This window comes from Euprymna scolopes, chromosome 19 (genome assembly GCF_053919585.1).
Source record: "Euprymna scolopes isolate OS-2025 chromosome 19, ASM5391958v1, whole genome shotgun sequence".
Lineage (NCBI taxonomy): Eukaryota > Metazoa > Mollusca > Cephalopoda > Sepiida > Sepiolidae > Euprymna > Euprymna scolopes.
Window position 1 is genome coordinate 138,377,070 of NC_136500.1, and position 25,708 is coordinate 138,402,777.

Genomic DNA, 25,708 nt, shown 5'->3' on the forward strand with positions numbered 1-25,708 from the left:
TCCCCCCTATTATTACTTCTGAACGTTTATTGTTTCGGGCTCAAATTAAGTTATTAAGTTAGATCCATTTTCAAGGAACCTATATCTAAAATTTCAAATGTTTAGACCGCAAATTGGCGGAGGAGTTTTGTAGAGTTCTCAAAGGTCAGATTGTTGAACTTTGATCTCTTAACAGCCAAATTTCTGACTGAAAACCTATCACAAAGATTTTCCCAAATCTCAGTACCCTGTATATCAAATTTCGAGTCTGTAGATTGAAAATTGACAGAGTTATTGCGTAGGGAAATGTACACAGACACACACACACAGAGACACATTAACTTTATATATATATATATATATATATATATATATTTATTTATTTTTTACTATAATAATTAAATATCTATATATATATATATATATATATATATATATATATATGTTAGCATATTTTTCTCAAAAATAAATAAAATAATTTTTTTGCTTCACGCCTTATAATACCTGATGTCAAATAAAAGAGCCTGGCAAATAATTCGTTTCAAATAGAAATATTTCTCATAAAAAAAATGTTTTCCATATTTTTTTAGAATGCTGATAATGCTACGCAATAACCAAAATATTCATGTCGACGAAGGGGTTTAATATTTGCATTGATAATTTACATAAATCTTTGTAGGAATCCCAGACTGTGTGTGCACTGCTTCGGGTGATCCGCATTACAAGACATTTGATGGTCAATGGATCCATTTCATGGGGATTTGCAAATACACTATGGCCGCATCAAACGAAACCAGCAAATTGCCTCATTTCACCGTGGAAGTTAAGAATGAACATCGTGGCAACACACGCGTGTCTTACACTCGAGGTGTCGACCTCAAAATACAGGGTGAGACAATCAGGTTATTGCCAGGCAGTAGGATAAGCGTAAGTACTCTGTAATTAGCTCACTTAAAATGTCTTTTGCTGTTAAATGTAAACGTGAACAATGTTGCAGACGACAATATCGAATGAATTACGCCACGAATACGCCACGAATACTATCCCAAACTTCATTTATATCTTTAGTAACAGTTCAACCCGGCTTTGCTCGGGCCCTATGTACGGTTCATAACTTGCCATATGTGTGAATACACTTTATGTAAGATTTCAAATGTTTGGACCAAAATTTTTCTGAGTAATTTCATAGAGACCGCGGAGGTCATTTTTTTTTAAACTTTGCCCTTAATTTTGACCCCTTAACATTTATTATTTTGGTCTCAAATCAAAATAAAAAAAAGTTTTAATTATATCCAAGTTACCTACATCTAAAATTTCAAGTGTTTAGACCTAAAATTGGCGAATGAATTTGGTAGACTCTGCAAATGATAGAGACCGCAGAGGTCATTTTTTTTTTAAATTTGACCCTTATTTAGACCCCTAATTTTTTTAGGGGGGGAGGCGCAAATCAAATTAAAAAGTTTGACCCATGTCCAAGTAACCCACATTTAAAATTTCAAGTGTTTAGACCCAAAATTGGCAGATGAGTTTGGTAGAGTTTTCAAAGATCAAATCGTTGAACTTTGACCCCTTGACAGACAAATCTCTGGCTAAAAATCGATTAAAAAGATTTTCCAAATCTCAATACTCTTTATGTCAAATCTCGAGTCCCTAGACCAAAAATTGACAGTTATTTGGTAGGTAAATGTACACAGACACACACACACAGATATTTTCACTTTTATAGATATAGATCGAGAGAAAGCCCTAACCAGACCTCCACTGAGTAAGTGCGAAGAGGACTGGGACCTTGGGGAGGCTTATTGCCACTAAGGTTCCGGTGAAGATCAATGGTCGCTACGAACTAGAAATCAATGGTAAACGGCTATTGCGATAACGCAAACTAATTTTCAAAAATTATTGAAAGAGATGGTTATTACTGGAAATATGGGGAAATTTATTGTCACTTACACTCCAGGGAACACAATAAGTTATACACAAAGAGAATTCTTATAAACGTCAAGCCATTTTATAAACGCTGAGCTACTTTATCAACATTGAGCTATTTAATAAACGCTTAGCTATATGAAAAAACCGTTAGTTACGGTTAGCTATGTAATAAACGCTGAACTATGTAATATCGTTGAGCTATCTAATGAATGTTATGCTATAAAATAGGCGTTGAGCTATTAAAAAACAATGAACTATTAAATAAACGTTGAACTATTAAATAAACGTTGAGTTATGTAATAAACGTTTAGCTATGTAATACGCGTTGACCTATGTAATACGGGTTGAGCTATCTAATGAATGTTATGCTATCAAATAGGCGTTGAGCTATTAAATAAACGTTGAACTATTAAATAAACGTTGAACTATTAAATAAACGTTGAGTTAGCTACTGAATTTTATGCTATCAAATAGGCGTTGAACTATTAAATAAAGTTGAACTATTTAATAAAAGTTGAACTATTAAATAAACGTTGAGCTATGTAATAAACGTTGAGCTATGTAATAAACGTTGAGCTATCTAATGAATGTTAAGCTATCAAATAGACGTTGGACTATTAAATAAACGTTGAACTATTTAATAAACGTATAGCTATGTAATAAACGTCGAGCTATGCGTTGATCTATCTAATGAATGTTATGCTATCAAATAGGCGCTGAACTATTAAATAAAGTTGAACTATTTAATAAAAGTTAAGCAAGCTAGTGAATGTTAAGCTATCAAATAAACGCTGCACTATGTAATAAACGTTGAACTATTCAATACACATTGAGTTATCAAATAAACGTTGAAATACTACTAAACGTTGAGCTATTTAATAAATATTGAACTTTCGAATAGATCTACTTAATAAATATTTTTTGTCATTTTCTGTTTAGATAAATGGTGAACTACTGAATCTGCCTATAAGGAACTATATCGGTATATCGGCTGTTTATTCAGCTGGTTGGGTCAAAGTAACAACAAGTTTTGGTGTCAAAGTTCAGTTTGACGGCAAACATCGAGTGAGAGTAAGTGTCCCAAGCATCTATAGAAACCAATTATCTGGAATCTGTGGTGATTGTAATGGTAAAAAAGACGATTACAAAACAAAGGCTGGTGTCGATGTTTCCCGCATGAAAAACAAGTACGCCCTCATCGGGAAAAGTTATGAAGTCATCGATGACAGCGATAAACCAGAAAAGAAGTAAGTATTTATTTATGAACTATCTTCTATAATATAAATCTCACATGTCTGTTTAAATGTATGTATGTATGTATGTATGTATGTATGTATGTATGCATGTATGTATGTATGTATGTATGTATGTAAGTATGTAGGTATGTCTGCCTAAAATTTTCGACATACGCAACGGATTTTCACCAGATCGATATCGTTTTGAAGCTCGATTCTTCCGACGATAAATATCGAAACATTAGTTAAAAACATTAATTTCTTCACCTTCAACTAGGCACTTTTCAACAGGGAGGGTCGCTTTTCTGGCCGATATTTTCAAAAGTCGTCCCCTCTTTTCGATTGACTAGCCTTAATTTAAACCTTCGCTACTTCCGGTTTGGCGATGGGCGCAACGGCAAAGACGTCAGCTTATTTTTCACGTTCTTTTCCTCCTTTGCGGTACAGGTTCGAGCCTGCCTACTTACTACCACTTTCTTTTCTCAGCACACACTTCCAAACATCCGAGCAACGCCGGGCACCCAGGCTAGTCTTTTATATTAGTGAAGCTATATTTTCTCAATGTGAATTCACCGTAGTCCGTCTAACTTTTGTCGAGGTTACGATGTTTGTTTCACCACAAACGTTGGGAAATATATGAATATATATATATATATATATATATATATATATATATATATATATATATATATATATATATATGATAGACTATCCCGTTGATTTTGACGCATGAGCTTCCGCCACAACAACTAAGTTGCTCAGAAATCCACACAGATGATTTGTTTATAGTGGTGAATGCTTTGTGTAGAACCAACCACACTTTTTGGTATTACTGATAACCTTTGCTAGTGCAGATGACTGCCACAGGACAGAGTATACAGTAAACCGCAACTTTTTAAATCAGAGTTTTCCTTCTCCTAGATGCATGTCTTAACGAAGACTGGGGGTGCATCTCTCCCATTTAATTAATACGCCCCCAGATACCAACCAGGGAATGTCTATGACTTAGTGCAGTACATACAGCACCTAGCCTTCCCAGATGGTCACCTATCTAGCACTGGCTAGGGTCAACGTTGCTTACCTGAATATATATATATATATATATATATATATATATATATACATATATATATATATATACTTAATTTACTCACATAAAATTAATATACGAAAGTGTAGATTTATGCGTAAACTTTAAGTATTTACTTCAAAAGTGCTCAATACGTAGGTAGAGCTAGTTAAGCCTGAAGAATCCTAGAGTGGATGAAACGCGGAATATTAAGTGTAGCTTAATCACGATATACATTTTATAACTTTATATATATATATATATATATATATATATATATATATATATATATATATATATATTCCACAGTTAAAGTAGCCGATTAAGTCTTAATGAGGTTAATACATGAGTGCTCAATACCAAAGTAGGGTAAAATATACTTTTTATTCTTGTTTACATAAGCATTAATATTTTACTCACCATTCATGATCCTGTTTCAGTCAGTAAGTTACGAGTAATTAGAGACTTTATCAAACGATGTTGTTTATAAAAAACATAGTTCGTAATGAAAATCATTCAGGGATTCAGCAATCACTAAAAAAAAATTAATGACGTCAGATTACATGTAATTAAGTCATTCATAAAATATGATCGCATATCCCCTACTAATTATGTTAACGTAGAAATTGCTATATAGTTATTATGTTCTAAACATTTTTCCTAGTTCATTTAATGTTAAAAATTATTTCAAACAAGAAGTTATGTGTATATTGTGTCTTTTCTCAACCTCGTTAATAACTTGACACACAGAAATCAACAGATATTCCTATCTTTTGCCATAGTTTCGCTAATACAGCTTTAAATACTTTTATTTTCTGACTGGAGTAGCTGAATAGTAAGCACTTTCTCAAAGTTTCATGGAATTTTATTCACTCGTTTCTTAAATATTAAAAAATGTAAACTCCTTAATAATTTGATACGCAGTGTATATATATATATATATATATATATATATATATATATATATGTGTGTGTGTGTGTGTGTGTGTGTGTGTATTGCAGCTATAAATCAAATACTTTGGTAGACTATACTCTAATGCCTTTGTTGTTCAACTAGTCTTGAAGATTAACTCCAGGGTAACGCCAATATTTCTTTGTTTATACTGCATCAAATCTTCTTAGAATTTTTATTATTTAATAATAATGTTAGCTCAAGATGTACGGGTGTAGATTGCGCAGTTCTAGCTTAATTCTAGTCCTATTTCAGTAATAAATGGATTTACACACATACAATCAATACATTTACAATTAAATGTTGTAGTATCTATTCGTGGCAGAATTAGGGCGTTTACTTCTGTAACATAATTTGTTAATAGATTTTTGAAAATTATACATCAGTTGTTTTCATAATTGTGATCAGCTCTGCAAAGCCACAGGATTGGCGACGAGGATTCGAGCTTACATGACGGTTTAACAGATATGTAGTTTTAAATTTAGCGATTATGGTGCTATAGTGTAAGGTAATCTGCATATTTCAGGAATTAATAGATTTACCCAACTCCAATAAATACAGTTACAACTAAACTTTTGTAATATACATTCTTCAATGCTTTTAGCAATTATATAACTATCGTTTTATTGATTGTTATCGGCCCTTCAACTGGTGATGAGAATTCGAGACTTAAAACGCCCCAGCCTTGGCCACAAGAATTTGAGATTTACCCCGCTTTACATTGACGATGAGGATTACATCGCCAAAACATTGACGATGAAGATTCGAGACTTACCTTGTCACAACATTGGCGACGAGGATACAAGACTTACACGTCACAGAATTGGCAACAAGGATTCGAGACTTACACCGCCACAACATTGGTTAAAAATATTTGAGACTTACATCTCATAACAAAGTCTTCTAAGTGCAAATAAGAGAAGATATACTGTTGGTAAGTTTTGTATCGGAATGCTTCCGATAAGTATCAAAACTCGATAATCGAAAAAAATCAAATTAAATATAGAATAGTGCATTTGAGATATTGTATTACTGCACAAACAGAAATGCTTGGCGGATGAAATCAACAGTAGGTTCTTTTATATGACAGGGGCGCGTTTGCAATGAATGCTTCTGCTTGGAGAAAAATCGACCAATGATAATTAACTTTTGCATTTTACACTTTAATTAAAATAATTCAGATGCATCAGTTCAGTCTCGAAAGACAAAGGATACCCCCTGTAGTGGCAGCTGCGCGTGTAATTGTGAGGCAAGGGTTGCGCAATCACCAACCACACCTCTCCTGAATCGGCACTGCTTGAGTCCAATGGCCAGGTGAAGACCTGGACGACTGGAAACAATGCCGAGATAAGGGGAGAGCACATGCAGCACCTAGAAGTCTCAAATGGTCACCCATCTGATACTGGCCAGGCTCATCCTTGCTTAACTTCGATGATCTGACGGGAACCGGCGTGTCAAACGTGGTTATGCCGTATGAAATAATTATGGAAAAATAATTTCATAAAATCAACAGTAGGTTCTCTCCAGCGTAATCTAGACTACAATATATTGTGGACTAAATCCATGTGGGAAAACATGTGAGCTTCTCTTTCGGTACATTGCGATGGTTTCAGAACTAAAAACAGCAATCATATGACAATTGTGTGATTTCAGTGATTTCAATGTCAATAACTTGAAATGTAGAACGTTTGTTTATTCTCACTCAATCCCAGGCAACGTCGGGTCTCTCCGCTATGAAAACATAAAGTAATGAAACAAATGCGATCATAATGATCTCAAAACTGGTAAACGTCATTATTAACACGTGTGCATAAACATAACAATTGTTTTCTTTACTTGTATCATTATTTTTTTTTCAGCTGTAAAGTTGTTGATTTCGTTGAGAATTGCAAAAACAAAGAAGTGAATGCCTGTACTCTTTTGATAAACAAAAATGGACCGTTCGCTCCATGCCTGAAAAAGTTGGGCAGTGAAGCTGAAGAATATTTCAAGGCGTGCCAAATGGATGCCTGTGCCTACAAGAATGTGTCGAAAGTTTTCAAGATGGTCGTTTGTCAGGCATATGAAGCCATGGCTAAAAAGTGCGAGGAGTTAAATGTCCTTATAAATTGGAGAACTAAGGCAAAATGCCGTAAGTATATCCTAAACACTTATTCATTTATTGAGTTTTGTATTTGCATCATATATACTTACATTAAATTAAACTTTGCGATTAGTATTTTCCATTTTATTTTTACTAAGGAGTTACCAATTGTCAGGGTCAGGAAGCAATTCGAGGATAAAATTAATGAGTGTACAATAGTCATTGGTACAACAGTATAATAATCGTTAGTATTGGAAATTTTGTATAATTTGATTCTTTAATAAGACGGTTCCACAAGAACTTGTTTACATTGGACTTGAAGAGGACCAGATTGTAATCGGTTGGAAAGCAGGCTAGCAGATCAGAGTTCCACAGGCAGGAAAGTCTTTTTGTGGATACATTTTTTTCTTTTTCATGAAGAGTCACATGAATATATTTTTCTGGTAAATGTATTTACCTACATTTTTTATTTATAAAGCCATTGTACATAATGTGAATATATATGAATGTGTGTGTGTGTGTGTAACCAATAATTTTTGTATATAAAACATACTATATATATAGTCTGTTTATATACAAAAATTATTGGTTACATATGTATCCAGATGTTTCAGTCGAATCCCAATTCTATGATACCACTTCATCAAACAAACAAAAAAAAGGGATCGATATTGAGATGAGAGCAAAGATACTGGGATACAACTTTGTTAATATGAGCAGTAGGGGATTTGGAGAGAGGTGTAGTAAAGGAAAGGTGTGTAGTTTGGGTGGGGGAAAGCAGGAAGTACGATTCCGTGTTGTTAAACTGCCGCAGCAGGGAGATATCGGCATTATTTTAACGTGGAGGTTGTTTCGCTTTGATCTGAATACTTTCTTTGATACTCTCATCGCTGTTACTACCCTCTTCTTACGAATTTATGGTTGTTTTTCTTTTGTGATGGCGATTTCATTATTCGTCTATTTTATTGATAAGTTCTTTTTATTTATTTATTTATTTATTTATTTATTTTATTCCTTGCCTTTTTATCTGTTCATCTGTTTCTCGTGTTTAAATTATCTATTTATTTGTTTTTTTATAAGGTATAAGTTCATATTGTCAAACTAACAGTCAGTCTAACAGATATATAGTTTTTTATATGATTGTCATTCTACTGTAGTGTCTGAAGTAATTACAGCGGCAAAGATTTTCATATCTATATATAAATTTAGTTTCTATGGTTGTCATTCTTTCGTTTGGGTTGTTTATCTTTTCCGTAATATTAAACTATAGATATATTTTATAGGTTTATATGCTTCGGTATAGGGATAGTTTATTCACACCATATACATGCAAATAAGTACATAATAGCATATTTTTGTCTAAATTGGGTGAGTATTGTATTCTTGTAGGTATATACATACCATTCCAAATGCAAGCGTGCTAGTTCAATATATTATTTTAGTTTAATTACCAAGTATGCAAAGTGCACTCACCTTTATCCAGTTGGTGGCATATTGTGTTTTTGTTTGTTTAGTTTAGTATTAAGCGGTAGCGCTTGGGTTGGTATTGAGGGGTAATGAGAGGAAGGCTTCTTCCCTTATGTAGCTAAATTTTTATGCTAGGTTATTCTTCGACGGTTTTCTGTGAGTGTAGTTATTAATTAGAGGTGTGTCAGTTTTTAGTAAGTATAGTTATTAATATGTGATGTATCGGGACTACTTTGTATCCTTTCAACTCTTCTCTTGGTTAATTAATTAATTAATTAATTAATATATTGGGAGTGAGGGGTTATAAATTGTAGTAACGCTACTATAACGGAATCGCTATTCGTTTTTACCATCTTATTTTCAGCGTAGACTCCAAATTGTTGGGAGTTTATAGTCGATTTTACTTTTACATTTAATAATTTATTACGGTCCTTAAAACTGAAATGAATGGCTCTCGTCTTGGGGAGGCCTCGTGTTTTGACAAGCTTCTTGGCTTGACCTTTACTCCTAATCTTAAATGGAACACATACATTAAATCCGTTGCCAAGGCTGCTGGAAAAATGGTGGGATACTTCTATCGATCCAGTAGATATCTCACTGCTGATGCAATTCTCCATCTATATAAGAGCCAGGTACGTCCAATGATGGAGTACTGTTGTCACATCTGAGCAGGAGCTGCTAGGAAGGACTTATCCTGCCTTGATAGAGTTAGGATGCCCTTTTCTCTTCGCTGCAACCTCTTTCTCACAGAAGAGATATTCCGAGTTTGTCTCTTCTTTATCGTTGTTTTCATGGCAAGTGCTCGACTGAGCTCCATTCTATGATCTCCCCTCGCCAAACTTTCACAAGAAACACTCGTCTAGCAGAAAACACTATCCCTAATTTTGCCCACTCGTTATCTGTGCCTAAACCTAAACGTAGGTTCTATGAACAAAGCCTCTTTCTTAGAACTACACGCCTATGGAATTGTCTTCCGTTTTCCTGCTTTCCGGCTGATTACAATATGGTTGTGTTCAAGTCTAATGTAAACAAGTTTTTGATGAGCCGTTATATATAAATTAACAAATTTACAGAATTACTAACGGTTACTATATTGCCCAATTTCTACTGTACACTCTTTAACCTTTATCCTCGAGTGGCCTCTTGGTCTTGATAAGTGGTGATGCCTATGTAAAAAAAAAAAGTAATAATGCCATGTTTCTCAGGTAAATACAGATAACAGTATGAAGTCAATGGACTACATGGTTTAATTTTCCTATGTATATTCCATTCGACTGAGGGTGTTTTGTTTGCCTCGGTTAATTTCCAGTGGTGTTTTGCTGTAAAACGTTTTTTGGGGTTTGGAGATAAGTTATTTCACAGGTTAAAGAGGGCACGAAAAAGTCATACTCATCTCGGCATTTATTGACCTATATAAAATGCATTTGTTCAGCGTCGTCGTGTGCTTATTACTTTCTTCTAAACAAACAAAACAATTCACTACTTCATCCGGTTTCTATTTTGGCTCCCATTCTCACCTCGTTTTTTAACCTCTTAACTCTTTCAGACAGCAACGGTACCGAACTTCCCATATATGTTTGATATGAAAATTATATATTGTGTTAATTACTAAAGTTTACATAGAACTAGCAGGACCTGTTGAAATTCCACATCGGCATATCCCATATGTAATTGTGGCTTAGCATTCTGTTGATGTTCAGCGTTAATGGAAACCTCCCCCCGCCATATTATTGTAGCCCTTTTGGTCAAACTATAAAAATATTTCCCCAAGTAATTTGGCTTATGTAGTGTCAGAATATATCTGGTTATTACAGTTTATCATTATGATATAATTCCATTGTATGGACGCCTTGTGCGAACGGAAACCCCACGATATCATTATACCTTTTTTAAAACAGTACAGAAAAACAATGACGTATATTTAAGTTTCACGTAAGGCCCCAAAACGGCATCATTATTTTTTACATTGCGTCTTTGGTTATCGGGAGATCCTATTTATTAAAAAAGGGGATAGAAGGTGATAACATACTACGAACATTAAATCAGCGTATAACAATAATTTAATATTCGTACCATTCTATACTCTTTTCTAATAAATAGGATCTTCCGATCGAATAATTTATAATCTAGATACCGTGACACACGTGCGTAATATGTTAAAGCTACTACGGTATTAATATATAGAATACTAATAATAAACCTGTTCTCATTTCAGCAAAGAAGTGTTCGCAGGATAAGATGTTCGCCTTCAAAACGAGCGCCTGTCAGCCATCTTGTACGAATCGAAATCCAGTTTGTGCTAAGAAACTTACAGAAGGTTGTGTTTGCAAACCCGGTACTATTCTCAGCGGTGACAAATGTATTCAACCATCTTCGTGTGGATGTGAATTCGAAGGAATATACTTAAATGTAATTATGACGTAATCATTGTTGGTCTTTGAATGTTCATGTTTGAAAAATATGAAAATTCGCATTGTTAGCATTCGTCGGAATACTGTTCTCATTTTCAGAGTTAGTTTCACTACGTTTCAGATGTATCTTGTTGAACTCGGGAATCTTTCTATCGAACTCGGGAATCCGCACGACATTTTGAAAGGAACTTTTATATTTAATCCACGGCTGAAGCATGCTCTTGTTCTGTCAAATGTCCTAAGCAATTCGTAATTGTGTGTTGAATGTGGTTCTCGCTGAAGATTGAATCTTACATCTCTAGAAGCATGACAAACTGAATTTTAACAAAGTACTTCATCTGCTACGTCACGGGTCCTTGCGGAATAAAAGTATGCTACTCCGTGGATTAAATAAAGGATACCATTTCAAATTCCGTGCAAATTCTCGAATTCGAGAGAAAGATTTCCAACTTCGACAAGATACACATGAAGAAAGCCGGAGGTTACATCGACCGTAACGTGTTGAATATAGCAGGCCAGATGAGAGCAGCAGTTCGAAGAATCCAAATAATATGAATAATCAATCCTCATCTAAAAAAAACAAAAAAAAAACGTAAAATAAGAAAACTTGAGATTAAATTTTGAGAATTTATCAATTCTTTTTATATATATTTTTCTTTTAGGCTGGATCCGAAATGTTGTTAACTGATTGTTCTGAAAAAATTATCTGTGATGCAAAAGGGAAGCTGAAGAAAACACCTGGTTGCCATGCCAACACAATGTGTGTGGTTCAAGGCGGAGTGCGACAATGTGCCTGTAAAGATGGCTTCGAAATGTTGAATGGAATTTGTCGAGGTAAATTCGCGTTGTATTTTATTTCGAATGATAACGATTTCCCCAGTTTAAAAATGGCAATCTATAACAATTAAGACAAAATAATACAGTTGATATAAATACAGAACAAAAGTCACTAAGCAGGAAATGTTAGGAAGGCGCTGCTAGAAGCACCTTATCCTATCTGGAGTTGAAAATAGATTTCGTAGCCTAGTAGGGGGTGCCCTTTTCTCTTCTCTGCAACCTCTTTCCCACAGAAGCGACATTGCAAGCCTGTATATGTTCTATCGTTACTGTCATGGAAAGTACTCGTTTGAGCTCCGATCTATGTCCCCCTGTGCCAAACTTTCCCTAAAACCACTTGTCTAGTTGAAACTATTATCAATAATTTCCCCCACTATATATGTCTGTGCTTAACCTAAACGTAACTTCCATAAAAAAAACTTCTTTCTTAGAAATGCACCTCTATGGAACTCTCCTCCGTTTTCTTGCTTTCCAGCTGACTACAATACAGTCGTCTTCAAGTCCAACGTAAACAAGTTCTTGATGAGACGTCCCCTTAAGTAATCCAATTCACAACATTTCCACTACAAACGATTACTACGATATTTTCCCATTGACTACGGTATACGCATTAACCTCATCCTTGAGTGGCCTCTAGTCCTTAATAAGCGGTGACTTCTTTGAAAAAAAAATGAAACCATATAAAAAAATTTTATTCCAAAAAATTATTTTCCTTTTGCATTTCTTGTGATATCGTGAAACAATATATGCAAATAATAAACTATTATTATTTGCATATATATATAATATATATATATATATATATATTATATTATATTATATTATATTATACTATACGATATTATATTATATTATATTTGATAGAGGGAATTAGACCTGGAGTCTAAAGAGCATGGTTTATTTTAATGTAGTAATACATGTATTATTACTTTTAAAATTACAATGTTAATAGTAACGTAGATACATAATAAGCTCAATACGTAGTATCCTAGAGCTATATTAATATTGAGTAAATAAATTAATAATTGTGACTTATCAATTGTGAATTATATATATATATATATATATATATATATATATATATATATATATATATGAATAAAAAAGAATACGAAAAGTATAAAAGCTTATAACTTTTCTTTATTCGTTTTCGATTAGTGACGTGCAGGAATACAAAATAATATTGTGAAAAAAAATTAAAAAACTTTATATACACACATATATATATATATATATATATATATATATATATATATATATATATATAGTACAACTGGTAATTAGTAAAAACCTGAAGAGAGTGCTCAATATTATTGCAGAGTAAATATGTGTTTTATATTTTACTAACGGGGCTGCCCGGCGTTGTCCAAGTGTTTGTCGGTGTAAAAGAAAAAAGTTTTGGGAGGGAGATAGACTCGAAAAAGAATCGTTGAGGCGAAAGCGGAAAAATTATATCGATCCTACGAAGGCAGTGGACTTTGAGGTGCGTGAATTTAATGAGCACAAACATCACGTCATAGCGGAAATCAAATCCCGCACTTAACTTTTGCTGCGAGGCAGTTTTCTTGGTTTTGTTGAGGAAAACCATCCCCCCATAAAAAACGGGGGTTTCCAAATTAATAGCAATTATCTGATGTGACGGTTTTCACCGCATTGATCACAGCTGATTTGCTTTCTGGACATCCCCGGCCTTCTCGCAGGGGAATTACCTCGCTCCAATAGTTTCACTTTATTTATACTAAAATGCCGAACAAACACGTGACAAAATAAAATAGCGCAAATTTTATAAAAGTCGATCAAAATGAATCTGGACAAGACGTCTCTTCGCAAATCATAGATATTACGATCTAGAAGGTATACAAACAGTTGTAAAAAATAGTAAATCCCGGAGAATCCCCGCGAAAAAAGCCTTTGCTGGACATACAAAAATGCGCGCACCGCTTTTGCTTTTTATATATATAGATTACCATTTTATCTGTTTAGTTACATATGTTTCGGATGTTGGACCATGTTTACGATCCAACAGCCTCGTCAAATCTTACAGAAATTGTTGCTAGTGACTTCTTCCAAATACTAACAACCATTTCTGTAAGGTCTGGCGAGGCTGTTGGATCGTAAACATGGTCCAACATCCGAAACATATGTAACCAAACAGATAAAACGGTAATAAAATAATAAAACACACACACACACACACACACACACACATATATATATATATATATATATATATATATATATACTTGTTTATTGTTATATAAACATGGTCACATCCTGCTGCTACAAATAGCCACTTGTTTCAATCAAACAACAGATATCATCAGGCAGCGACTTGACGATTCAAAAGTTCAATGAATAATTATTATGATTATTCATTGAACTTTTAAATAGTCAAGTCGCTGTCTGATGATATCTGTTGCTTGATTGAAACAAGTGGCTATTTGTAGCAGCAGGATGTGAACATGTTTATATAACAACAAACAAGTATTATCAGCTCTTTTTATTGAGCACTATCTAACAACCTCGTTGAATTAATTAGTCCATTACTTTTGAATAAAAAAACACGAGTATATATATATATATATATATATATATATATATATATATACGTGTGTGTGAGTGTTATATATATATATATATATATATATATATATATATATAATATTAAAAAACATTTACCTTGAAATATGTCATTTCAAAAAATTAATTATTTTGAACATTTTGGTGTACACCGAAACTATTTAAAAATATGAAAGTTATTTTTTTACAGTTTATTTTATTATTTTTTAAATATTATTCTTAAATAGAATGTCTTGCAGAAGTTTTTTTCCACATAATTTTATCATTTCGTTTCATGTTTGGTGACTTCAGTTCCGTATTTTCATTAACTTTATCAATTCCGCCATCTTAATTTTAGGAACGCAATTGTTATTTGTTATAGATTGTCTTAAAGATTAAATACTGTTAATTCGTAACTATTATATAATTTATTAAGAGATAATTTTGAAAAGGTGGTATTCCAATTGATTTTTTATATAGAAAACAGCCACCAAATATTACATCATTATTGTATATTCCTTTGGATATTTTATCTGTTGATTTTATTTAATCATAAAAACGGTAATTAATTTTATTAGCAGACACACTTAATTGATTTTTAACACACACACACACATATATATATAATATACATATATAATTATTTTTTACTATAATAAGTATATACCTACAGCCACTAGTGTTTCATCCTTTTTGGAATCTTCAGTGCAGGGTGTCACGATTAATACCAGTCGAACGATTTGAACCTCGCAACACGAGACATCTCTGGCTCGATTAGCGAAGACCTAATCCATTCGGCTACCATTAACCGCGTGAAATAACGTTGAATTTAAACATCTTAATTTTAAATGTTCATTTACGTCAGTCAGACAGTGATCTAATCGGTATACGATGATCTATGCATAAGAGCTTAATTTACCGACTTTAATTCAACTGAAAGTGCTCAACGATAAGAAATGAATTTCTTAAAGGGGCTGTCATAATTATTTTTTACTATAATAATTAAATACCTACAGACACTAGTGTTTCATCTTTTCGGGAATGTTCAGTGCAGGTTGTCCCGATTAATACCAGTCGAACGATTTGAACTCCGCAACACGAAACATCTCTGGCTCGATTAGCGAAGACCTATATATATATATATATATATATATATATATATATATATATATATATATATATATATATATATTATTTAAATAAAATATTTAAAGATTGATTAATAAAAATAATAATAAAATAAATAAAAATAAAGGCGACAAAAAATGAAATAAAGGGGAGGTAATCCTTTTCCCCTTTATCACCGCTTAATACAAAAATAAGCAACCGTTTGAAACTGCTTAAAAAATAACTATAATGGATCCTACATTTAAAACGATAAAAATCGTGCAAATAATCTGACAAGGCGCGGTAGCTCATTAATAAAACGCTAGACTGCTGCGGGTGTAGTCGGGAGTTCGATCTTGGTTGATGCCCGCTAATAAAGTGCTGTCATCAATTGTTTTATCTATTATGACGTCATATAATACGTCATATGATGTGGCGATATATATGAAGCATATTATGAACAAACAAATAATCAAATATGGATACGACGTTATCATAATATATAGAGAGAGAGATAAAGGAACAAACCAAGTTATGTGTGCATCCACATTTCGTCTTAATTACGAGATTTCCTCGCAATAAAGACGAAACGTTTATGAACGCATAACCATAACATAGTTAGTTCTATTTTATCTCACTATTTCGTCGGAATACTATTTCCAATATTCTCATTATATATATATATATATATATATATATATATATATATATATATATATATATATATATATATATAGCTTAGTGAACATCCCCATTATGTTACCTAGCATCTTCTCACCCCTTCTGATAAGAAGCATTAGGTTTCGAAATGCCTTGGCATAAAGATTTCCCTCTACCCCCCTAACTAAATGTTCGTATACCCTTATTGAATAAATGAACCATTTTATATTTACCAAGATATAGCTTTTGTGATTTCATTTTCCATCCTTTTTGTTTTCCTATATATATATATATATATATATATATATATATATATATACAGAGAGAGAGAGAGAGAGAGAGAGAGAAAATAAAAAGGAATATGTATATATATATATAGTTTTCGAATTTTACTGCTTCACTCGGAACCGACGCTCATTTGATGCTTGTCCAAAACAAATGCTTAATTTTCTTACTATATAAGCGTGCAATTGTTTCGGCCCGTACTGATATTTTATACATGTAGTTATTGGCATATATGTTTTTAATTTTTTTTTATTCAAGTATGCGCAGCTCATCAGCGCTAGCATTTGATGCGAAAGCGTACCGACTGTCTCAAAAGAAAAATATCCTTAAATTGATGCGACTGCTCTAGTCGGGAACTCACTGCGGTGCGCCGGGAGAAGGTCACATGCCCTCTACCGTTTTAACTTAATTCACAATACATTGTAGTCTATATTACACTGTATAAAACCTTATTTTGACTTTATGAAATTTGTTTATATAATGATTTGGATTAAAGTTTAAAATACGTAGTAAAGTATCATTGTTACATTGTGCTGTAAACAAAAATAGCTATTTCGAATGTATGTCTGTCTTATAAAATAACCTACTGTTAAAATGCAAATGTTGTCATGTTAGAACAAATGAAGCGTTAACTTTGGTCAAAATCTAACTATTCCTCCGTTAATGCAATTTATTCGATTATCGACTTTCGATACTTATCGGAGATGTTTGTGGATATTTTTTAAGCATGCCAAAATGTCTTAAAGATTTTTTGTAAGTTTATGAATAATTCAGATATTCGAATACATCGATCGTAACTGCTTTTATTTACAATGTTACATAAATGTATATGCATATATAAATATATAATATATATACATATATATATATACGTATATTATATAACAATTGAAATTTTTCCCAATCTTTAAGAATTTGTATATATTTATGCATATATATATATATATATATATATATATATATATATATATATATATATATATATATATATAATGACAAAAGTCTATATTCCAGATTTCAAGATGCTGACCATCTTACTGTTTATTTCTTGAAATACGTTGACATGCACAATTTTTGGCAGCACCTGTTTCGTAAAAAATGAAAAAATAATTTCAAATTCCAATCAAATTTTCGGATTTCATAACCATGCTTATATGTCTTTAGGTTTTTTTTTTTTAATTGATAAGTGCTTTTCTTTATAATGAGTTAAGGGCAGAATAAATTCAAGAATCGACATAATGATTACTTGAATGATTCTGAGCTACGAAACAGGTGTTGTAAAAAATTGTGCATATCAATGCACTTAAAGAAATAAACAGTAAGATGGTTATCATCTTTAAATTTAGAATATAGACTTTTCTAATTTATTTGTATACTAGCCTGCGTTCCCGGTGTTGCCCGGGTGTTTAGAGGTGTGTCTTGAGCAAAAAAAAAAAAAAAAACAGTGATAGTAGACAGTCAGGCAGGCAGGCAGGCTCGAACCCGTACCGGGAAGGGGGAAAAGAACCTGAAAAAAAAACAGCGTTACGTTGTTGCTCTTGCGTGCATCGCCCAACCGGAATTGGCGAAGAGTAAATTAAAGCTAGTCAATCAGAAAGAGTTTCGAAAATATCGGCGAAAAATCCGACCTCACCCTGTAGGAAAGTGCCCAGTTGAGAGTGAAGGAATTAATGTTTTTAGCCAATTTTTCGGTATTTGTCGTTCAAAATGTCGACCTTCAAAACGATACTGATCTGGTAAAAATCCTTCGCCCTTGTCAAAAGTTTTAGACATACATACATACATACATACATACATACATACATACATACATTTAAGCAGACAGATGAGCTTTATATTATAGAAGCTCTGTATTTACATCGAGCTTCATGAATAGAAGGTGAAATATAATTGAATAAACATATTTCCCCATATATATATATATATATATATATATATATATATATATAACAACTGTGCAACTATTTACATTGTTTGTATGAATTTTCTTTTTTATTTTTGTAGAAGTTCTCATTCCTCCACGTAAGTTAAAATGTTTTTCTATTGTTTCATTTACTCCTAATTTATTTATCACGAATCAAATGATTCAATGTTCACATTTGCATTATAGTACAGCGTAACCTGGATGTAAGAAACTTCGCCGGTTCCCACATCTCTTTTATATCCGGGATACATTTATATTCGAGTTTCTTATAGCCGAGTTAGTGTGTATATATGAAATTGAATTTATATAAGGCAAAACAATGTTTAGTGTTTATATATAAAATTTCAATTGATAAAAGGCAAAACGGTGTTTAGTGTTTATAAATGAAATTTAAATTCATATAAGGTAAAACAATGTTTAGTGTTTATATATGAAATTTAAATTTATGAAATGCTAAACAATGTTTAGTGTATATATATGAAATTTAAATTTATGAAATGCTAAACAATGTCTAGTGTTTATATATGAAATTTAAATTTATGAAATGCTAAACAATGTTTAGAGTTTATATATTAAATTTAAATTTATAAAAGGCAAAACAATGTTTAGTGTTTATTAAATTTAAATTTATGAAAGGCTAAACAATGTTTAGTGTTTATATATGAAATTTAAATTTATAAGACTAAACAATTATTAGTGTTTCTATGAAATTTACATTTATATAAGGCAAAACAATTTTTTGTTTATATGTTAAATTTCAATTGATAAAAGGCAAATCAATGTTTAGTGTTTATATATTAAATTTAAATTCATGAAAGGCTAAGCAATGTTTAGTGTTTATATATGAAATTTTAATTCATATAAGGCAAAACAATATTGAGTATTTATATAGGAAATTTAAATTTATATGAGGCAATACAATGTTTAGTGTTTATATATCAAATTTCAATTGATAAAAGGCAAAACAATGTTTAGTGTTTATATATGAAATTTAAATTTATAAGGCAATGCAATGTTTAGCGTTTATATATTATTTTTTTATAGAATAGGCAAAACAATGTTTAGTGTTTATATATGAAATTTAAATTTATGTAAGGCAACACAATGTTTAGTGTTTATATATGAAATTTTAATTTATATAAGACAAAATAATGTTTAGTGTTTATATATGAAATTCAAATTTATATAAGGCAAAACAATATTGAGTGTTTATATATGAAATTAAAATTTATATGAGGCAATACAATGTTTAGTGTTTATATATGAAATTCAAATTTATATAAGGCAAAACAATACATTGTTGTAGCAGAGAGACTCAAACTAGAAGTAATTAAGACAGTGCAATAAGATATGCCGCTTAATCTTTACTGATACAATATATGTATGCATACATACATATATATATATGTGTGTGTGTGTGTGTGTGTGTGTGTGTGTGTGTGTGTGTGTGTGTGTGTGTGTGTGTGTGTGTGTGTGTGTGTGTGCGTGTGTGTGTGTGTTTATTACTTCCGAGGTAGTTAATGTTTTTGACATATTTCAAGATCTGACCGTCAGCTTGAATTATCATATTGGGGAACAGATGCACAGGCAAGTTCTGCTTGACACCCCTAATTTGGTTTGATACTGATACAGAAGATAAATTCAACAGTTGAATGTTTTTCACAAACGTCTTCAAGAAATTTGTGGAGTTAGTTTAAGCAACAGGATTGCAAATGCTGACCTTTTAAGTATGTGCGACATTCTCGGTATTGAATCCTTTCCCGTGAAACCACAGCTTCGCTGGACTTGCCATGCGTTTTGCATGTAAAAAGAAAGAATTCAAAACATGTTGATGTACAGTCAAGCTGACAGTGGTCAACGGACAGTAGGCCGACCATTATTTAGAAAAGTAATTTCCTAGCTGTTGAAATAAACCCGATGCCTTCAAAGACACTGTGGTTGATCGTGATGAATGGATGTCTACAGGCTTCAATGGCATTATGAAAAATCCATTATGTACTACGTCAAACTGCGTCAAATAAGGTAAAGAAATAAAGTATCGTCCACCTCCCATTCTGTATACTTCAACAATTCACACTCTTACATTATTTTTGGACGTGTTTGTAGATCATAAGCTGGACTGAAATGCCATCTGCGACTCACACGCAGAGTCAAAAAGACGAAGTCGTAAGAACCTAATATGTCGAAATTGACGGGAAGGTCCATGATTTAACATCATAAAGATGTTTTTTTTAAACATTGTATTGACGTTTTATAAACAAACCTGCTTAAAGGTTTTAGAATCTTCTTAAAATCTTACATATTTTTTCACTTTTTATCTGAGACAAAATCAATTTTCTGGCCAATCTCACTATGCTTACGGAAGTGTGGAAGACACTATTGCAAACTTTCTCGATTTGTTGCCAATTTACATTTTTTAATGTATATATTGTTTAAAAAGATCCAATAAAATAAAACACGACTATCGAAAAGATTATTACAGTTAGACATTAGTTTTAAAATATCGTCTGCAATTAAAAACATATTTAGCTACCGAGACGGCAACATTTTTCTTGCATTAAACTACTGGGTTCTCTTTCTCTAAAGTCGTAGGAAGTTAAAATAAAAAGAGGAAAATTTATTGCAAAAAAGGGGAAAATAAATGCAAAAAAAGGTTATAGGAGCAAGCATAGTAGACAGACAATGTTGAGGAAGTTGTTCACCAGAGTACACAAAAGAAGCTGAAATAGGATTGTTAATCAAGGTGTTACAAATGTCTAAGATAAAACAGGTCGATATATTTAGGTTTAGTTTACGGGCATTTTTAAGAGCGGCAATGAATTTTGCAATGGTTACCGATAGTTACGGACAATTTGCAAACAGTCTTGGGTTTGACGACATTCCAGATCGTGGCGCAGGGTAGATCGTAATGAGCATAGGATAACTGACAACTAACAACAAAGCGGTCTCCACAGTCTCGTAGACGTGAGAAGGGTCTCGTTTGCCGCAATGGTTTCACACACGCACTCAAGGCCAAACCTAATATTTACATAATGTGTCTAAAGTACGTGACTCGTTTATGAAGTGAAATGATTATTTTTATATGATCATACATAGTAAGCCTAGATATCGATTTTGTTTGATTAATATTAGTTTTCTTATTAAAAATAGTGAATTTTAACAACAATAACGTTTTCAGAGTTTTAATGAGGCTTTATTCAAATGTTCAGCGATATTCATTTAAAATAAAGTTTGAAGTTAAAGGAATAATCATATTGCCATATATGCGAGAATAGTACATTAAGGTAATTGTGATTTTAAGATCTCTTTCATTTGCTTTTGCTATGCATCTAGCAGAATACAGAATATCAGTCTAAGAACGCGTATAGCCAATACGTATAGAATTTATTATTCATTTAATTTAATTTATTTATTAGTGTCAAGCTAAACCCTAATGTATAAGGAAATGAAGTAGTTATGGAATTGTTATTTTTATGTTAATTATGGATTTTTTAAATATTGCGTTGACTCTCATAAACATCTGGGTAAATATTTGCATGGGAGAGTATATGGTCCTGCTTTTAATGCAGGCTATTTACAATATTTTTTGATTTCTCATTCTTTACCTTAAATCAGTAAAATTTATTTTTCGACTGAATACTCCGAAAAACAAATGTTTTTCGGAGTATTAAGTCGAACAATATATTTTGTTTTTCGGAGTATTCAGTCGAACAATATATTTTGATTGTAAAGTTCCATTTACAGTTTTAATTTTCTTTCTCTTATAATAAGCTTTACTTTCTATTGCGTATTAAATTTTTTTAATTCGGTTGGGATTAAATTATATATATATATATACATATATATATATATATACTGTTATTTATATTAGTTTTTAGTTTACCGTTGCGAATATCAGGTAAACACTACATTCCTTGGTTTTCATGATATATATATATATATATATATATATATATATATATATATATATATATATATATATATATATATATATATCGTCTTATTTGTAGTATTCCGAATTTTACTGAGTTTATATAATTCAGTAATCGTTCATATGCCCATAAATTTGAAGCCAAAAAGAGATGACTTAAACTGTAAGCTACAAAATTCGGATATCAAACGTAGGTTAAATCTATGGTAATAAAATTAGTATCATTGTTTAGATATGCTGTACAAACTTATATTTTTAATAGGTTAGCCTAGTTTTAGTTGGATTTATTTAATTAATATATAAATAATAAATAAATCATAAATGCATATTAGGAATTTACCAGACTAGAAACATCGAACAGCTTTAGTTACTTCCCTTCCATCGTTATGAATACATATTAGGATTTTGGTAATTTACGATTTCAACTAAACCTTTAAAATTTCGAACTTACAGAATTATCTCTCTTTCTACATCTAAAATATCCGATAATCGTAAATCTAAATAGGAAAGAACGAACAAAATTAAAAAATAAAATAAAAAATAGATTGAGATCCTTAATTTTAAATGAAGAATGAGAATGAACTAAGTATAAAGTAATGTTAAACTTTATTTCCTTATTGAATAAAAACTTTTCTTAAATCACATAAATAGGTTAGCCGATATTATTGTAAATAAACAAAACAAAATTCCTGATACAAAACTAACATAGAATCGTAATGATTTAACTTAGTTGATTAGTCCGGATTAAAAAAATAAAATATTTTTTAAAAATAAATTAAATTAAGAAATATAACTTAAGAAATCAATGAATAGTATTGATAAAACATATTAATGGGCATAAGTAATTAGTGGTAACATCGTATGATATTTTGTTTGAAATTTTTTATTTTTTTATTTTAATAGAGATACGAAATAGGTAAATATATAAATCTTTAAAAAATACTTTGCAAGGATGCGATAGAGATAAAATAGTTTCACTTGTTTTCTTTTCCTTATAAAGGAAATGTTTTTCCATAATGTTTTATTGTAAAAGTGTTTTTTATTCAATAAGTCTGAAAAAAGGCTGTTCTTGTGAAAATTTTCAAACGACATAATGTTTGAATTTGTCCGAATGGTCTTGAAACAATTATTGAATAAGATTTAAACAAAAACTTTTCTTAAATTACATAAATAAGTTAGCCGATATTTTTATAAATAAACAAAGCAAAGTACTCATATGAAACTGACGTAGAATCGCAATCATTTAACTTAGTTGATAAGTTCGGATTAAAAAATAATTTAAATTAAATAAAGAAATTTAATTTAAGAAATCAATGAATAGTATTAATAAAATATATTAAATCGACATAGGTAATTAGTGGTGACATTGTATGATATTTAGATCGAAATTATTTTTTCAATAGAGATACGAAAATAGGTAAATATATAAATCTTTAAAAAATACTTTGCAAGGATGCAATAGAGATAAAATAGTTTCACTTGTTTTCTTTTCCTTATATGAGAAATGGTTTCCATAATGTTTTATTGTTAAAGTGTTTTTATTCAATAAGTTGGAAAAAAGGATGTTGTGAAAATTTTCAAACGCCATAATGTTTGAATTTGCCCGAATGGTCTTGAAACAATTGTAACTTACAATGAAATACACTATTTGTTGCTATCAACCCATTCTTTGAAGTCTTGTTCTTTTGTTAAAACAGTGTATATAATTTAATTATTTAATCATTATTAACTTTTTATTACAGCTCCAATCATTACTCCCGAATTTCTGGGTCCTGGTATGTAACAAACTTTTTATCTACAAAAATATTAATATTTTGCAATTAAAAAATTGAATTTTCACTTAATATGCGATTGATTTTACAATAAAAAATTGGATTTAAATTTTCTCAGTTTGACAAGTTTTTTAAATAATTGTCTTGTTATGCCTAGCTTTATATTGTGCGAGCGCCGCCCATCCTCGCTAGGGTGCTTTGGTAGGGGAGGAGGGCCGTCATATCTCGCATTCGTTTTTACAGAGGAATAATAAAATCTGAGCAAATCATTTCTTCTTAAAATAACAGCATTCTTGACAATAGTAGAACATTCGCCTACAGATTGAATGATCCCCGGTTCGAACCGGGGTGTATCTAACAATTTTATTTTATATTTTTTCTTATTATTGAGTTAAACTACAGATAAAGTAGAGGCATGATTTAAAATCGCTGCGATGCATTTCTTCGTTTGCATATTTTAAAACTAAACATTAATCAGAAGTGACTTTTCTAGGGCGTCCCTCGTCAAGCCCAAATATCAGATGACGTGATATTATTAGCAAACACATACGGAATTTGATGAACGACATTATCATTATTATTTGATTTATTTATTTTAGTTATTTCTTTGATTTATTTATTTGATTGATTTATTTATTTTTATTTATGTATATTTTTTTGTAAATTAGTTCACCGAGCAAAGTAATCCTCGTAGTATATAAGAAGATTGATTCTATAATAATACATATGCAATCTGCATAAGTTAAAATATTATGTTTAAGCGGATTGTACGACTGGGCAACGCCGATTTTCTAGATAGTATTAGATAGATAGATAGATAGATAGATAGATAGATAGATAGATAGATAGATAATATGTACTTTTTATTTCGTTGGTGAGGATACTATTTTTGCTTACAAGAGATAATAGCTTCATGAATTGCAATTTTTCCACTTTTCAAACTTCTCAAATGGACTTTTGATGTTAAGTTGTGTAAAATTTTTACTTTGTTCATAATTGCCTTTTCATTCTTTTATCTGGGTTTTCGGTATTCGATTATCGATTATCGATTATCGATACTTATCAACGACATTCTAAAAGCACTGGTAAATACATAAAGTACATTTAGATGAAATTTCATAAAAATCGGCCCAAGCGTTGCGGAGTCTTTTGAGAACAAACTCACACACAGACGGAGTTCCTTTAATATAATAGATAGACTGATTGATAGATAGATGAATAGATAGATAGATAGATCGATAGATAGGTAAATAGAAATATATATATATATATATATATATATATATATATATATATATATATATATATTATAAAAAAGTGAACCATATCGTAAATTCAATCAACTAAAAAATGGAAACCGGGGTGAGGAAAAGAAAAAAAAAATATATATATAATGGGGCAAGTTATATGTACAATTAAATAAAATAAATAAGTCGATTAAAAAACGATCGTTAAAATATACCCAAAGCGCTTTTCGTTCAGACAAACATTTTCAAGGGTCATAAGTC

The 25,708-nt window shown here is 31.3% G+C and overlaps 1 protein-coding gene across 1 annotated transcript in view; it reads left to right on the forward strand.

Annotated features, from left to right (window-relative positions):
• Positions 1-25,708, forward strand: part of LOC145239994 (IgGFc-binding protein-like) — a 266,786-nt gene that overhangs the window by 232,544 nt on the left and 8,534 nt on the right. The window contains exons 59-65 of the mRNA XM_080103577.1: positions 659-906; positions 2,848-3,155; positions 7,024-7,295; positions 10,930-11,123; positions 11,788-11,959; positions 18,578-18,595; positions 24,171-24,203. Coding sequence (XP_079959703.1) covers positions 659-906; positions 2,848-3,155; positions 7,024-7,295; positions 10,930-11,123; positions 11,788-11,959; positions 18,578-18,595; positions 24,171-24,203 — 1,245 coding nt within the window. The remainder of the gene's footprint in view (positions 1-658; positions 907-2,847; positions 3,156-7,023; positions 7,296-10,929; positions 11,124-11,787; positions 11,960-18,577; positions 18,596-24,170; positions 24,204-25,708) is intronic.